The 18,019-nt window shown below is 41.1% G+C and overlaps 2 protein-coding genes across 2 annotated transcripts in view; one reads left to right on the top strand and one right to left on the bottom strand.

Annotated features, from left to right (window-relative positions):
- ctnna2 (catenin (cadherin-associated protein), alpha 2) overlaps positions 1–18,019 on the top strand; it is a 312,279-nt gene that overhangs the window by 192,651 nt on the left and 101,609 nt on the right. The window lies entirely within an intron of this gene.
- Positions 1,725–5,970, bottom strand: lrrtm1 (leucine rich repeat transmembrane neuronal 1). The gene has a single exon (XM_085778556.1). It carries the CDS (start codon positions 4,351–4,353, stop codon positions 2,776–2,778), a length of 1,578 nt encoding a protein of 525 aa, XP_085634682.1. The 5' UTR covers positions 4,354–5,970; the 3' UTR covers positions 1,725–2,775.

Here is an 18,019-nt window from a genome sequence, read left to right as displayed (position 1 = left end):
ATCTGAACAAAATATAGCTTTGGAAATTGCTCACATTGCACCTTTGCCTTTCATCCTACTTCCTCAGACACTGGTTTGATGTTAATGATTGCTACGGGGGTCCAGATGGCTGAGGTTAGGGTTAATAATTCAGCACTGTTTGAAACGGATACGTGTGAAGACAAACTCCCTGAACACTATTGTGAGCAGAAACTCACATACAGATACACAGACATGTTACAGTTATGGAGAGAAGAAGTGATGAATTCAATAATGATTACATTTTGAAGGAATTTTTTTAATGATTTTTAAAATTACACTCATGCTTTGTATTTCTCTAGAAACCTGAATGTTTGTTTACTAACTCTTGCATTTATTGAGGGGTATTATAAGAAAGTGGCTTCAATTAGGTGCACTCAAGTGCAAACACTGAATTCCCTGCATTCACTTCTTATTAATATGGATGTTTAGTAGGTGATGAGATTTTACCTGAGAGAAATTAGCTTTGGGAGGAAAAGGAGGTAATTTGATATGTATATCCGGTGGTTCATTTTATGAATTCCTCCAGGATTTGGTGATCATGTGATTACAAGAATTAACACAAATTTAAGCTTGAGCTTGCAATTGTGTCCAATCCCTGCAATATTTACAGAAAAGACTGTTGCAATGTTTGCCTGTTTCACTCATCACTGCCGTTTTTACTTAAAACTATTTCATTTCAGAACCACTGATAATTAGCCCAGTTCCAATAAAATTAATCCTCAAACCCAGCAAAACATTTTTTTATTGCCTGCGGGGACCTTAAATCCTCTGCACTTCTACGTAGGCGGAGCTTACTCCCAGGCTCCGTATCACCCCCTACAAGGCCCACCAATTTGAAACTCACCAAGCCATATCTAACCCTGTGGGTACCAACCGATCTTACCTGTTTTTTCTGACCCTTTGTTTCATACTGTTCAAAGAAAACCAGAACACAAGCCGTACTTGCAATGTAACTGATAATTTTGAAGATGACTTTTTAATCATACTGGAACTAATTATGTAATGATCGTCAGTGAGTTCTTGAAACATTTTTATTCCTGCTGACTTACAAGTTGTAAACATTATCTTAAGTTATCGCAAAATAATACAAAAAATGATGCAAATTGATCCATTGATTTTTTTTTCTTCAGAAAAGCTGCTGCAAATTCATTATATTGATGTTGCCCCTGCTGTGGAAATTGGCAGAATATGGTGTACAATAGGTGAAATGCAGCCACAGTATGAGAATATGCACACTAGAGAGCAGTCTGTTCCCTCTTTCTGCAGTCGTTGTGATCCTCCATCTCCCTCACACCACCTTCCACAACCCCCACCATCCACCCCACAACCCCATCCCCTCACACAACATACTGTTCATGTCCAGGACCCAGGAAACACAACATCTGTCAGTGCATTAATTTACACAATGAACACCAGAGGATGAAGGATATATATATATGTGTGTGTATATATACACCTCAAAATGGCCTTGTATTCAACAAACATTTTACATCACATGAAAACACAGTGAAGAATATTGTATGTGCAAATCTTTCTTGAAGCTGGTGGATCATTTCTTCAATGATTCTGACACTATTTGAATTGTATTTTGATTCAAGTAAGCGTGGTGTCGGTGATTGTTGTCTTTAGTGTGCTTGGTTCCGTGAAAGTAGGCATCACTCCTCTGTGAAAGAGGGAGAAGCAATGAGAGGCATAGCTTTAGATCTTTGACACTCTGCTTTCTTTACTTGGATGGTACACAAATAGTGATATAATAATATGAAAAAAATGCTAACCGATTAAAATGAAATAGATCATTTGAATGTTTTCACACATAGGCAATGGGGAGGGGGAAAGAAACTACACTGATAGCGAGCCAACACAGTGAATGATAAAACAACAAACATGAGAGTTAAAACAGAGAAGAGATCTAAAATTCAGACCATGGATTTTACATTTGTGATGAGATGCAGATATCCCTCTGGCCCTTTCTTTTTTTTTCTTTTTGTATTTCATTTTATTATTATATTTTTTTGGTGCGTTGCACTGCAGAAACAATTGCTCTCCAGTCCACGAGCGCAAGGACTGCGTCTATCGTCATTCATCCTCTGACAGGCTTCTCACGTACAAATGAGTTTACTGTGAATAGCAATTCATTTATTTAAACATTTTTTGTAGTTTACAAAAGAAATAGATTATCTTGTATCATTTTTTGTCCACACTTGCACTTCTTCTTTTAACATATTTTACACAGACTTTTATTTTTTACATTTTTAATCCAACTTAAACATGATTTTTTTTTATATTTTAAATGCTTGTCAAATATTGTGTTTACCATAATACAAATGGTTTCTTTTTTTTCTTTATTTGTCTTTTATGTGTCCACAGTTTGTTTTTAAACAATAATTAAATGTCCTGAAGTAGAAAGACACATTAAAGCTCAATTATCCATCCATGAGAAAAAAAATCCTCAGTGCCCATGATGTATTCCTCTCTGTGTTTCTGGAGAACCTCAACAGGTCCAAGAGTCAGGTGCCCATTATGCCCCGTGGCCTCAGATCAGCAATAGATAACAGTAGCAGTAAATCCACCTTGAAATAGTCAGCCACATAAAGCACACTCCTTCCACGTCACAGTGAGATGCTGTGTAAAAAGTGTCCAAAAGATCCCTTTATTCCTTCTGTCCTGCAATATTCCCCTCCCCAGTGTATCCAAAAAAAGGGATTTACTGTATATCCAGACAATCACAGGTAAAGACGTACTCACAAAGCAGGGTCACACCTCACATTCCCGAGAAGGTTGTTGTTGACAAGTGCAAGAGCCATATTCATTGATGATTACCAGAGCTCCCTCAATGTGGTTGGGCTTATAGTCAACATAGTACTCCGGAGTAGAAATTGTAGCCATCTGCTGCATGCTTTGCTTTTGCTTCTGCTTACGGCGCTGACTGCTGAAGCATTGCCTCAGTTGTCTTATTCCGGCTGGAAAGCACTTCCATGCCACATACAGCATGAGCACTATGATGAGAAAGGAGAAGATGAGTGCCATGGTGCCAGTCACCACCTTGTGAATCTGCATGGTGCTCTCCAGGTCATCATGGCCCACTGTGACAGTGAAAGAACTGGTCACCACCTCACTACCCTCACCCTCATAAGGGTTGGGAGTAAACGGGCCCAGGAACACAGAGCCACCTTGGGCCAGATCCCTCGTAGAGGCGTACAGGCCTGCTGTAGTTACATCCATCGGGGGATCCTCACATAGCTGAAAAGCGTAGACAGCATCCAACACATCCTCGCCCTGTGCGGTGTCAGGGCTTGAACACAGCAGGGAATTGTCACGCTGGCCTCGGAAGGCACTCAGCCAAGAGGCCAAGGCACACACGTTGCGACTGCACTCCCAGTCATTCCCTGCCAGGGTAATGCTGTCCAGAGATGACCATGAATCCAGGATGCGCTGGTCCACAGAGGTCAAACGATTGGAGTCTAGCATTAGCACCTTGAGTTTGGGTGCGCTCTCAAAAACATGTGGCTCAATGTACTCGATCTCATTAGCTGACAGGTCAATCTTCTCTAAAAAATGCCATATCCAGTCCAGGGTGTTGACAACAATTGTGGCACGATTGTTGTGCATGTACAGAGTGCGTAAAGAGATGAGGCGAGGGAAGTGGGCTAGGTTGACTTTAACCAGCTCATTGTGCTCAAGATGCAACTCAGCCAACTTGAAGAGGCCAGCGAAGGAGTTTCGAGCCAGGCTCTGCAGTTGATTGTATCCCAAGTCCAGAAACTGCATGCTCCGGCAGTCTTGAAAAATCCGCACTGGCACAAATTTGAGAGCATTGTAGCGCAAATGCAAATTGGTGAGCTTTCTAAGGCCGTGGAACAGGTCGGGCTCTAGCGCCTGCAGCCTGTTGTATGAGAGGTCCAGGATGCGCAGGTTTGGGAGGGGCCTAAAGGTACCATTTGGCAGAATCTCAATCCGGTTGCTGCTCAGGTCTAACTCCTTGACTCGTCTTAGCTTCTCGAACGCACCCTCCTCTACAATGTCAATGTTGTTGTGATCTAAGTAGAGCCAGGTGAGCTGTGCCAAACCAGCTAGTTGGCCTTCACGCAGCTCAGTCAAGTTGTTCTCTCTCATGGACAGGCCCATGGCACTGCTCAGATTGCGGGGAATGTCTGTGAGGTTGAGCCCCTCGCAGTACAGCAGCTTGCTGTCGCAGCGGCAGAGCCTTGGACAAACCCCCTCCACCAAGGGAACCGTTCTTAGAAAAATGCCCAGTGAACACAGTATCAACCCAGGGGGCTTCTTCAGTGGCCACTTTAAGTACAGTCCAATTAGAAGGAAATCCATTAGCATAAATATCCAGGGATGTGTCTGAGAAAATGTCCATTGAACCACTCTGGATATTGTTTTTTGCACCTTCACATCATATTTATCACATCATATTTAATTAATTTAATAATCGGTTTCGTTACGTTTCTGTCTCTGATCCGTAGGCAGTGATAGTGTATTTCTTTAATCGAGCCAACCAAGAGAATTCTTCTCGAAAGTGCAAAGGATAGAGGGCAAGTCTCTGTGCTTATGTCAGATATCAAGCAGTGGGTGGAGAGTAGAGGGGGTGAAAAAAAATAAATAAATAAAACTGTCCTCACTTATAGATCTTATTTGAAAAGATTCCTACTCACCCCTATGCAAAAGCTGACAATCTCCATTCAGCGTCTCGCTTTGTGCCCCAACACTAATTATGTGCGAATCTAAAAAAGACCCCACTGTGGTACAAATTCTCCCCCCCTCCCTTTTCTCTTTTCAGTGGACACCAGATCCTTGGCAGGCTTACAATGTCTCAGTTCTCCTCAAGTGAAAGAGCCAGAAAGAGAAGGAATTCAAGTAGCTTTCAGCGAGATGGTAGGAAGTGCAAGTTCCCCTGTCTGTATGCATGAGCTCTGTCTCTTTTGCTCCTCCGCAGTCCTCTGCTGCAATGATCAGAGGGGAGAAGACACAACCAGAGAAAGAGAAGGGAAAAAAAAGACCAAGGAAAAATCTCTTTCAATATCTGTCCTGCTCTTTTCTCCTCACCTTCCTGCTTAAGTTTCAGCAGATCTGTCAACACATATTATCGTCCATCTCTGGAAGCAATCACTGACTTGTAAGGTTTAAATCCATTCAAGCGGGTAATCATGCTTTCAGTGACGGATGTAAGGGAAAAAAAGAAGAGGATTTAAAGCGGTGAACCCTGTTCACTGTTTTCTTGTGTAACAGTATTCCTTGTCATCTCAGTGGCTCATCTCGGTTAAGAAGCGGCTCGCATCCCCCCGGCAGTTTGCAGGTTTCGTTCACTCCCTCGCTCTCCGGGTGTTTTCTCAGCCAGCTGGAAGAGGCTGCTGAAGGCTGGTGCTGGTAAGCAGGCAGGGGCGGTAAATGTGGGAAGCAAAGGAGCGCGCAATCCCTTGCAGCAGACCAGTACACTGACAGCGCATGCAGAAGCACCTTCTGTTCACTGAGTGTCGTAAGCCACTCACAATTCAGAGTGCTCGCTCTCTTTCCCTCACTCTCTTGCTCTCTTTCCCTTGATCGCTCACTCACTTGTTCGTGCTGTTCCCCTCCTCTTCCTCTCCCTCTCGCTCTCTCTCTCTCTCTCTCTTGCTCTGTCTCTCTCTTTCTCCCCTTCCCTCCTCACTTTTCTCTTGCTGTGTTTTTCTCTGTGCCTGAGAAATTTACATATTCAGAATGGGCTGGGCTTAAACCAGGAGCTTTAATGAAACTCCCCTCTCTCGCTCTGCCCCCCACCCCCCTTCTATCTCTCTCTCTCTCTCTCTCTCTCTCTCTCTCTCTCTCTCTCTCTCTCTCTCTCTCTCTCTCTCTCTCCCTCCCTCCCCCTCCCTCCCTCTCTCCTTCGCTGACTGTAATGAATTGGGCCATATTATGTCTGCCTCCTTTGACGTCGCTGTGAGAAAGCATTTTTTCTTATTTCAAAGTTGCAAAAAAAATAGAAAAATCGTTCATCCTGTGAACAAAAGGGTGCCCTACATAAGTTCCACCCCTACAGCAAAGAACCATTTGCGTGCAGTTTAACAATCATGTCCACATATAGGAGAACGGAAGAAGACCCTGGAAGAAATATTATACCTCAAATTAACCATATTCTCTCTTGTGATCAAAACTATACCCCACAGAACATGGAGGAAATTCATATAATTAAAGTAATAATTGTATAATTTAAACATATTCATCATGTATGTCTTATGATTTCAATTATGACTTTGTGTAATGACTCACTGTCAGTCTATTGATATTCATTGTTTAGCCTTGCTAACAATAAAGGCTAGAGTGTAATGAGTCAAGACTAGAGTATGACATTCCTCATTTGATCAAACTGTCCTGTAGCCAGGCATTCTATGTCAGTGTCAATTACGGTTATGCTATCCATTCTGAATACAAATGTAATTGCTTGCCACATAATATTAGCATAAAGCTATAACGTACATAATATCTTTTTCTTTTTTTTAAGGTTCGCTCTTCCTTGTTTTGCATTTCTCTGGGATCAGTCCTAGCACTGTCGCCGTTCTCCCATTAATTTTCAAAGACAATGAGCTGTGACAGTGCCTTACATTCCTCATAGCAGCCAACTTTCTTACCATCTGCTCTTCTTTCCTACCAAAGTTCATTGCATTTTTATGGACAGATGTCATGACTTTGATATGAAGAGGTCTTGCTTTTTACGTCTTAGAATAAGAAACCAAAAATATATGATTATAATGATAAATTAATAATAATAAATTGACTTGTTTTTATCATAATTGTATTTTTCTGTTATTGTCCTGAATATAGTACCTTGTATATAATACATCTGTGTTTTACTGATGTGGACCTGATACGTGTTTGAAGTTGAAAAAAAAAGAAAATGGTTTAATTATGTCCCTTTACAATAGGCTCAGTTACTTGTTTATAGAGCTAAAATGGATATATATCAAATATTAAATATCCTTTGATGGATCAGGACTAACTCCATCATAAACATTTACAGCATGCTGTTATCACCAACAGCGGCAAACGTTTTGAAGGTGATACAGTTGACTGTTTTTCATTCTTCGTACTGACTCTGAACATTTTTAAACATTTGTAATCTGGGGAACACCATCTCAGTATATTAGCTAGCTCAAATAATATTGACAACATGTTAAATAAAAGACCCTGATACATAAATATAATCTCCATTACTATGGAATCGGGTGCCTGTAAAACCATAGTGCTAAACTGAGTATGGCCAAAAGCCCAGGTGGTTTGTGTTGTTTCCGTTTACTGTGCTACTGTGTCTTTAAATATTTTCCACTTTGTGTTGTTGTTCGGCTTGGAGTAGCTAGTTGTTGTGTTTTATGGTATTAGGGTTAGCTGTAGAATAGTTTGCTAATGGAAGGGATTAGCTTCACAGTATTACAGGGAAAATGCAAGATTAGACCATTTTAAGTGCATCTCATCAAACAAAAAAATCCCCACCCAGTGGTATAGGTCATTACTACAACAACAATGAAAGTCATTCTGACTGTTACGACTCTATCTATTCTAAACCATTGTCTTTTATGCACAGGATTTAAGCTGATACTAAAAAAAAAGGAATTCCTGTTTGAAGCCAAGACACATTCATCTGACTTCTGGATATTTCTAGAACTGGTCACTTAGTTTGAGTTGTGGTGTGTGAGTGTGGAGAATTTAGACCAGAGCTTTAATTCATGTTGTACTGATGGAGAATTGACCAGCTTCCACACCAAATGGAGTTCAAAGTGACGGTGTGCCCCTCTATAATAGTGGTGCTGGTTTAAGGTCAGTATAAGATCCTGTACTGGTTACTGGTAAGTCTAGACTTTTTGGAAAGAAGGATGATGATAATTAAATGAGACTCTTTATGAGAAAATACATTATTCCACTGCATGTGGAGTAAAGGCTGGCTTGACAATGTGGTGGGAGTTTGATTTCAATAATTATACAGAGGAAACACAATTACCTAACAGCCCTGCACTTTGTTCTGACCCTGTCTGGCATCCCACAACTTAACCTTAGATACTGCAGCTGCCACCAGGGGCACCACATTCTTATCATCTGTGCCAAAAGAAGTGACAGCTGTTGCACAGATGATACTCTGGTTGAACTACATGTGTGTGAGTATTTGAGCTTATGTCTTTTGAGGTACATGGCATGTTGTTTTTATTTTTGTACAGTAAACTAATTTTCAGTCAACAGAAAGCACAGTCATTCGGTCACTGTCAGATCAGTCAAAGTAGATAATATGGAATATGATATAAGGAAGAAAGATGGGCCAGCATGTCAAATCTTTAAGCCCACCCAGTTAGCAGATTTGGCATGAAAGTATGCTAGCTCTAGATCCAATTTCCTGTTTCACAAATCTTATTTTGGAGTACTCAGTGAAAGTTTGACATTAACAAAGATGTAGGAGGAAAACAAAAACTGTCCTTCACATCGTGAGGAGTTCTTGAAGTTGAAATCATCTGTGCTTTGCCTCTACTATATTTCCTCCTAGCTGTAATGGATGACTACACCATCAGCTAATGACTTGGTGCACTATAATGACTTGACACAGCGAACAGGAGATGAGAGTATCTAGAGACCATCAGTTTTAAGACTTTAACAGCTTTGGCTCTCTGCTTCGGAGTTAAAGTCAGCACAAGTGTGAGTGAAAGTGTGTGACCGTGTGTGAGTGTGACACACTTGCCCAATGACACGCTCACATGAGCACAGTCATAGAAAACAGATACGACCATATTAGAGATTGATGGTAGCTAAGGGTATGGATTTTCTTTTAATGAATAACCTTTAAATAACCTTTTTTTTCTTTTAGCTAACATCATAAGTCTTCAGGTTAGCATTCATGTATGAATGTGACTCATAAGCCTACATATCAAACAACAAATAAATGGGTCGTAAAATAATCCTACTGTGGGTCTTTGTCATTCTGAAACAATAGTTGCGGCTTTGTGAAATGGAGAGAAGGGTTATTTTTATGGTGTCATGCTAAGTATTGGGATGAATATGGTGCAGCAAGTAATTAACAGCTGATAATGATGTTGAACGTTGAACACTAATTCTTGTTTCATTTTAGCATATTTTTCCATCCCTTTACAATTGCAATATTTAAAAAAACACAACACTGACCTTTTTTTAAAGTCAAGATTATTTCATGTTATTTCTTTCATCATGTTTATGTGTTTATTTTGTCAACAAGGAAAGGTGTTGTGCAATATAATAAGAATAATGTATTTTCCATCCACTGAGTGATGCTGCTCCACTTGCCCTCAGAGAGTAATCGATGTGGCAACAAGTACAACACAGTTTAGTACAGTCAAGTACTGCATATGAAGAAGAATTAAATTAACCTTTCCAGGGCATAGCACAATGAGTAGCACATGATCGGCCATCGGCGTCCTATCTGACCACTGCTTAACTCATCATGAAGCTCGGTGACTTTTTCAGCAGCTGTGAATCAGAAGTTTTGTTGTTGTGCAAACAAACATTCAAATTTTAATTTGGATATCCAAACTCTTTCGCATGATTACATTTCCCCGACTAATTATGTGATCACTTTACTCACGATGTGACATCTTGGATTTTTTTTAATTTTTTGGTAATGAAATGGTTGGAGGTTGTGGTGTATTGCCAGCACACGAATTGATTTGAGGGATCAAAGAAGGCTCAGAATTATCAGCATCCATGATTACAGGCCCATTATTTAAATCATTTATTGAATCAGAGGACGTCTGACTGTGTGAGCCCAACAAAACAAGGCAGATGATGACTAATTGGCCCGCTGCAGAGATAATGTTGATGGGCAGCTGGGAAAGGATTGTGGTGGGGGTCGGTGGAGACGCTTGCACCGTGCAGCCGCTGTCAGTGGTGTGGAGAGGAAACGGCATGAGATGACGCTGCATCCGCAATTGAGCACAACCCCCAGCAGATGGAGGTTTCTCTCAGTTTAAAAGGGTCACAAGTGGACAGAGAATTGACATTAATCTCATTCATTTCAGCTTCAGTGTTTATTTTATGTCTTCTTTGGGTTTACGATGACATAATCCCATTATACGTATAATAAGCAACTGAGGATGATCTGAGGAGCAGAAAAATGTACTCAAAGACAAATTGAGATAGCCGTGGGCATGTCTAATTATTACCATCATCACAGATATACATCTTCTAAATAAAAACTGTGAAGACAGGAATTCAGTGAAGGTTTGTTATATGCATTCTAGGTTTGCCACACAAAATACAAAAAAAAATCCACCTCTCTCTTTATCTTCCTTTGCTTTTACTAACTGCAGCTGCGGTGAATGAAACAGGAAAAACAATACCATCATAATGTTCATTGGAGCATGTGACGGGGGGGACATAGCTGTCGCTGTGGGTTACAATTCCTTGAAGCATGTTTTTGTGTGATGCAAAGTTTGCCTCAGTAAACAGTAAAAAAAAAAAAATCAATACAGTGCCATCCCTATGATTTGCCTATGTTCAAGGCTTTAGAGGTGGGTGAAAGCCGGGCTTGTTTTATAGAGAATATAAAGATCAAAGATGCTCTGATATTTTGTCCATGGTGATGTGAATGTGAGATTGTGTGCGCAAAGGAAAGGATAAACAAAATTAAGAATCCGTCTGAAAAGGCCAAAATGAGTAAAGTAAAGAGAATATTTATCATCGATAGTGGGAAATAAATTGTGTGCTAGTAAATCTGGGGGTGGCTTTTAGAAGCAGCAGCATGGGCTTAAATCGCTTCTTGTTTTATGTTTCTCTTCCGATACAAAACTAATGCTCTGCACTGTGTAAACCTAGCAGCCATGATAAAACATGTTATTAACTTCTGTATTGAGCACAAGCATGCCATAGCATGTTTAAAACTTTTGTGTTAGGGTTAGCGCCATCCTTCAGATCTGAGACAAGACAAGAATGACATGCCTTAATGACTACAGACCCGTTGCTCTGACTTCTGTGGTCATGAAGACTTTCAAGCGCCTCATCTTGACCCACCTTAAGGACATTACAGGCGATCTCCTGGATCCCCTACAGTTCGCCTACAGAGCCAACAGATCTGTAGATGTCGCTGTAAACATGGCCCTCCAATTCATCCTCCTGCACCTGGACTCCCTAGTATCCTACACCAGGATACTGTTTGTGGACTTCAACTCTGCTTTCAATACGATCATCCCAGCTCTGCTCCGTGACAAGCTCTACCAGCTAAATGTGCCTGACTCCATGTGCAGGTGGACTACGGACTTCCTGACAGACAAACGGAGGACATACTTCCTGCGGCAGCTGAAGAAGTTTCACCTCCCTGTGACGACGCTGGTGAACTTCTACACTGCCACCACTGAATCCATCCTCACATCCTCCATGTCAGTCTGGTGTGCTGCAGCTACGGCCAGAGACAAGGCCAAACTGCAGCGTGTCATTCACTCTGCTGGGATGGTGATCGGCTGCAGCCTCCCATCTCTGCAAGAGCTGTGCATCCGGACCAGGACCTCACGCCACAAGAACAGTTTCTTCCCCTCTGCAGTCAGCCTAATGAACAATGCCCCAGTTCCCCCTAAATAACCCCAAACCTATGGACAGTCACTCTGCACTACTACTTTTGCACTAGAATATTTTTGATTCATTCTATTTTATTTAAATTCTTAATTCTATTTTTATCCCTCCCTTTAAACTATTTTTGGTACCTTTATGTTTGCACCAAGACAAGTTCCTCGTGCTGTAAACTGACCTTTACTGCTCTTGGCAAAAAACAGTTCTGATTCTGATTCTGAGACAGATTGACCCTCTTCCTCTTTGATGGAGTTTTTCAGCGTTGGTTGCAAAAGCAAATCTTTTTAGTTGGTTTGGATAAAAAGCATCCCCACTTCAAGGCCAGAACTAACCCTTCTCATTTCAATGAAGACTCCTAAGAAGTGATTGGGACCAGCCTTGGCATGGAGTCTAATGATCACGTTGGCTAAATCTCTACTGCATAATGTTGATTAGTCCTCTGCTTCATGTATTTTCAGTGTCTGGCATATTTTGAACCACTCAGGCACAATAGGCCATGCACCTTGTTGTCATATTAACAGATTTAACAAGAACAAGGGAGAAATTGAATAATCGGTCAATCAATGATATTCTCAGTGTTCACTGGTTTTCTTAAAAGCCACATTATGTGACAACTCTCCCTTAGGCTCTGTAATTTTTAGTGTTAATCAAAATTCTGTGGGCTAGGGTCATTTTAGCCGTCCAGTCTCAGCGATCACATTTTCACTCTTGTTCTAATCATCTTAGTTCAGGATTTGATGAATTGCTCGTGCTCTCACGAATGCTCGCCTTCATACCGCAGTTGCACTGAGCCGCTTGGTGTTTTTGTGGCCTCCCTGTTGCCTTGAGCATGTTGCCTTTCTCTTTCACTGACTTGGTGTTTTGCCCACAGAACAGCTCTTGAATGTTTTTTTGTATTTGTTGCACTATTCTCTGTAAACTCCACTCACTGTAGTATTGAACAATTTCAGCTGGGTGGTTGCATCTGAGAAGCTGAAACCTCCACGTTTGGCACTTACATGTGGTCTCATTCAAATGCTAGGTTAAAGAGTAAATCTGCCTCTTGACTCTTTTCCCTGCTGAGCGACAGCAACCTGGCTGGTTGTATTTACTACCATGCCTTGCATACACATATGCAGGACATATAAAGAGATTTAAACTCCACCAGTTTTGACCTCAAATGTGGAAGTGGTAGTAGAAAAAACAGCAAGAAATGGATCAAACAGTGATGCAAGAAAGGGGCTGGAGAGATGAGCGGGGAGAGACAAGTCGTATAATCAACAAACAAGGACTTAAGAGAGCACAGACAGACAAGATCAGTGAGTATATACAGACAAATGAGTGGGGCAAGTCAAATACCGCACAAAGCACATTGTCAAGAAGTCACAAACAACATAACAAAGACATGCGTGTGTTTGTAAGGCACAGAGGAAGAGAAACAACGCATCACTGACTGACACTGCTGCACACACAGAGTCTGAGTAAAGTATCAGGATTATACGTAAAAGCACAAAGAAAAATGTCACTGACAGTTGGTTAAAGTGTAGAGAACAGAAGAGAGTCGAGGCATCTGCAGAGAGATATGATATTTTTGTTATATTTAACATTCTTACAGATTGAAATACAACAAGAAATACTGATTGTTGAAGAGACTGAGGCGTGGAGGTGCATCTGTGTGCGAATTTGGGTGTGAAAGAGAGAATTAATATGGGTCTAAATTGCTCCCAGGTATGTCCGATGTGAGGTGTTCCCTGTTGAGGGAGCAAGACAGACAGTGATTTTACCACAACACACAACACAGACTCACACTCTGAGTGTTGGATATGCTTTTACACAGAAACAAGATCAGAATTCTTCACCCGCCACCATGGCTTGTAGAAATTTGCAGCTACCTGCCACAGCCAGTTTTTCACCCACATTTGGCGTGTTTTTGTTGTTGTGTGTGGGTTTTCTATGTTTAGTATTTAATTCAATTACATGTTTTAACATTTTTACTTATTTTGTTTCTTTATGCATTTGTGTTCTGGCTCTAATGTTTTTGGCTTCAGAGCCTACATCAAACAGCGCCTTTGACTAGGCTCTGTCTGCCAAAGGAACTTTGTTCTGCTGTCAGATGACGCAGAAATCCCACTGAGAGCCACCAAGCCCGTTTTCAAAACCCAGCTCTCTGGAGCCACATGCCCCCACTTTTGATAGCCCTGACTGCTCTGGCCTATTGCCTCATTCAGAGCCCCAGCAAGCCTCTACATCCTTCATGTGTCCACTGGCTTCTCTCATGTTGGGATGAAGCAGAGCAGAATACAGTGCGCAGAGCAGTCTCTGATGTAAAAGGCTGAAACACTTGTACATTTAGAAAATTACTTGTGCCTTTATCCCCGCACTGCAAAGTTAGGTAAACACACTATAGAAATCTAAATGAAATCCCATTAGTGTGCAGTACTGCAAGGGACAGATAAACCTGACAATACAAGAAAGCTCCTTGTGTTTCACATTTGACACATCAAGTCGTACATCTTGAACCTTGTACTGAAATGCGTTGAATTCTGTCACCCACAAATAAAAATGACATGCTATTTGTTCTCGCAGGAACTGTGCAGCAGAAAATCTTTGTTTACTCATTTCTTTAAGAAAGTTTGCCGTTAGAAGTTTGATTTGGGCAAGACACAAGCCTGTGCCGCTCTTTTGATCATCTATAAATAGCACATGAAATAGGCTTCTGATTCTGATCGACTTCCATTAACACTGTTAACATCAAGAGGCAGAATGAAAGCCGATGTTCAGAGGAGAGGTCTGGTGTAAAGGCTGATGCCAAGAACCTCCCTGCTGCTCATTCAGTGTCACAGCTGATGGTGCACTCTGGAGCTCTCTTTCTCCTTCACTGATGTCTCACCTCGATAGTAACTACTACAATCACTAGCTGACAACACAGCACTCACAAAACGTTGGGCTCACTAGATGTTCGGCCAATCAGATGAAAGGGGGCTTTTAAAGAGGTCTGAGCTATTATTGCCTTCTTCAGTCATTATCATGCAACTGAGTGGGCATGCAAAACAGGCTTGAGATACATATGTTACTTTTTGTAAATCATGATGAAAAGCTTCTTTTGGAGTCCAAATATAAAAGTACGTATAGAACTGGCAATAAGATTAATAGCTCCACTTGGCACACAACAGATGATGCTTCATGCTCCAGCAGAGGATCTTCATGCGCCATCATTAGGTCCTTTCAATGAAAGATATTTTGACATGTACAGTAATGGTAAGAAGGGCACAGTTAATCAAATTAATCATCCCCTCTAGTTGCTTCAGTGTCAGGTCTTGGTGCTGTTCACTGCTATGACCGAATGGGACACAGAACAGAGCCACAGTCAAAGTTATGTGCAACGCCTGTGCTTAAAATGTCCAAAACAAATTGTTAACTATTTTTGAAAATTCTGGTTGTCATTCTGCCAAGAGGCCCCTTGAATTGTGCCCATGAGGGAAGTCAGTTGGAAATAGTGAAAGCTGCCTTGGTAAACTATAGCAGTTAGCATAAATCCACGTATGACCCGCAGACTGGGGAATTCTTCTGTGTTTTGATTATAAGAAGTGTATGAGACTTAATTGGGAATATAACATTTCATCAAAAACATGTGCATGCAAGGGTCCCCCGGCAAATTCTCACCTCACCTCGACTTTTATGAATCCCAGCTCTTGCATGCCAAGTACGTGCACACTGTTTATAAATGAGGTCCCTCTACAAATATTGTGAGAAACTGCTCAACCCTTTTCTTTTCTTACTCACAAACACATTTGATAAACATTCGCAGACATCCTAAGGTGGAGAGTTCTTCTTTCTGTAGCAGTAAGGTGTTATTCCTCCCAGCTCATCAAACGAGCAAAGCAGTGTAAACACAGAATCATGCGCCCTGAGCCTGACAAGGAGCTACTTGGAGAGATCCGAAATGCAGTCGGGACTTTCAGAATAAACTATACTTGTCGTCTCAGTGAAGGGCCAGAATATGTCACCCAATGTAAATTTGTGGCTCTTTTTGTGTGTTTCTAATAGTTTTGGGAGGAAATAGAGTTCAGAGACTCCAAGACATGAGCATTTCAGTCTGTGACTACACAGGGTTGTTTTTTTCTTGGGATAAATTCATTGCTGCTTTTGGTCTCTTTAAGGGAAATTGGTTATAATGAGAAAACAGCAGCTTTCTCCCCTAATGACAGACGTTGCTTTGTCAGTAGTAATGTTGAACGTCACCAGGGTCACATTAGCAAAAGGCTCCATTTTAGTGGAATCCAGTAGTTAAGTTAACTTCCATAGCTCTTGTTAAAATTGCACTGGCATCAGCTTAGTAGTTAAACACTGTTATCTGGCACTCAAGTATGCAAGCGTGCTCGTGTTTGTGTGCATATGCTGTCATGTTGCTAAAGCGTGTTATGTTAGGCAAGTGGAATCCAAAAGAAAATGTAAGGTTGTGTTACACTCCAGCTAATTCTGGCCTGCAGGCATCAACCAGTCCAGGTAGTATCTTGTGTAATTGTATCACAGATCAATTTGTCATACACACGATGAAAGCACGACACCCAAACTGTGCAGTAACAGCAGCAGATGTTGTCAGGCTTTTAGAGTTTGTAAATCATTTATGACCTGTGTTATTTTAAGTCTGTGGCAAATTTTGGAACACCTGTGTGTTTTGGCACTTTTTCATCTTTTTAATATAGATACAACAAGCATTGCCATCAACAAATATCTAGCTCACCAAGAAGACAGCACAAAGGAGGGATGTCCTTTGTGTTCACAAAAGGAATCCCCACAACACCTTTTTATGACTTCAGGGGGTTGTTAAAGTCGTACTTTATTAATTACCATGGTGTCCGCAGCTCCACTTCTTGGGGCTGTTCCTATTCTACCCAGCTTGCATGTCTGTTGGCGCGTAATGAAACCAGGCTATCTGTTAGAAACACACATGAACAAGTGGAGCATGGTCTAATTCTAGACACAGGGCAAAAAGGTGTTTTAAAGGGTGTTTTGTCTATTGAACTTTTCATGTACAGTTTATAGTTTAGTTTTTTCATAAAAGAACAAGGGGAAACTCTATCCCTATATAGACCATGCAGGTTGCTTTACCTAGAAGTTAGACTTGTTATTCAATAGCTAGACTGTCATAGTTGTTGGCAGCTGGTCTTTCTTTACATATGGGACAAATGGCACCTGTGCTTTGTGTGAGCAAACCTTTCTGACTGAAAGGTAAGAGTAGAATAGTGAGAAACAGATGGGAACAACTATGTTATCATGCAATGTAAGATGGATGTTTCCCAAAGGAGCTGAAAATAGACTGTGACAAGTAGAAACAGTAGATCACTGTATGTTGTCTTATATAAATATTGACTGTTGTCTAATCTAGATGTTCAAGCAGAAGTAATCCGAAGCGATCCGGTCGTTTTGGCTAACTTCTTGTCAGCCGATGGAGTTAGCAGTCCCCGCCCTCGTCCCTACGTCACATTCACGCGCATCCCTTGGCTGCACACACAGAGAGGACCGCCACTTTATGCCGTTCTCTCTCCTCATTGGATAAAGGTTGTAGGATACAAGGAAAGTTTTCTCCTCGGCTTACAGCAGAGCAGAGTGACTGACAGACCCGTGTTTCAGACCAAACACTCTATGTAAGTGATTGCTGTCGGAAGATATAACTTTTTAAGACTTACATTAACACAAACATTCCGCTTACTTCTGCTTTCAGGTAATGTTCATGTTAAAGGTAATGTTGGAGACCTATGTAAATGAAGGGTACTAAGGTTTACCACTGCTCGATAAAATGAATTGGATTTATTTGAATTCATGTCCGCGTCAAGTTATCACAACATACACATAACGACTATTTTCAGGGAGCAATTGACAGTTTTTGAATCAAGGTGAATCTTTAAGTATGATATGATACACTAAGCTGCCACAGTTTATTGGACGGTGGGTGGTTACCTGGCCCGGTCTATCTCGTCCTAAATTCAGACAGAGAAAAAACTGTGAATGCTGATTTCTCACTCCCTGCATGTGTTTTTTAATGAGGTCTTATCTCTTTTCACAAGAGGTAAAGTGAAGAGAGTCAGCGGAGCAGTGTGAGGATTCTGTCTACTTGCTGGGTAGCTTAAGTTAACTAACCAGCAGTGTGCAGATATCAGACTGATGTTGATGCACAAAACACCATGAGCAGATAAAATTAGTGCGCTGCTCTATTTGCGCTAAAACTGATTATTAATGTGGCGTCTTATCAGGCACTGACAGTCCGTAGCTGTGTGGAATAGCCGTTATTCTTTCAATATGTATCACAGTCTTGCAAGAGGTGCATCTCTGTCATTATTCAGGTCAGCTGTCTTGTACATGTAGTTCTTAAGATGTGATGTCTTAGTCATGTTTTAGTTTTTCTACATTTTGCTGGAGGAAAATATTGATTTTTTTTTTCTTTTAACTGTGTCACCAAATCCCA

The sequence above is a fragment of the Trachurus japonicus genome, chromosome 1 (assembly GCF_045865225.1).
Source record: "Trachurus japonicus isolate A0001 chromosome 1, Traja_1.0".
NCBI lineage: Eukaryota > Metazoa > Chordata > Actinopteri > Carangiformes > Carangidae > Trachurus > Trachurus japonicus.
Note: the sequence above shows the minus strand (reverse complement) of the source record. Positions and strands in the feature narration are given on the sequence as shown.

Bases quoted from the DNA above. Each gene is read 5' to 3' on its own strand.
- lrrtm1 (XM_085778556.1), bottom strand. From the start codon at position 4,353: ATGCTAATGGATTTCCTTCTAATTGGACTGTACTTAAAGTGGCCACTG.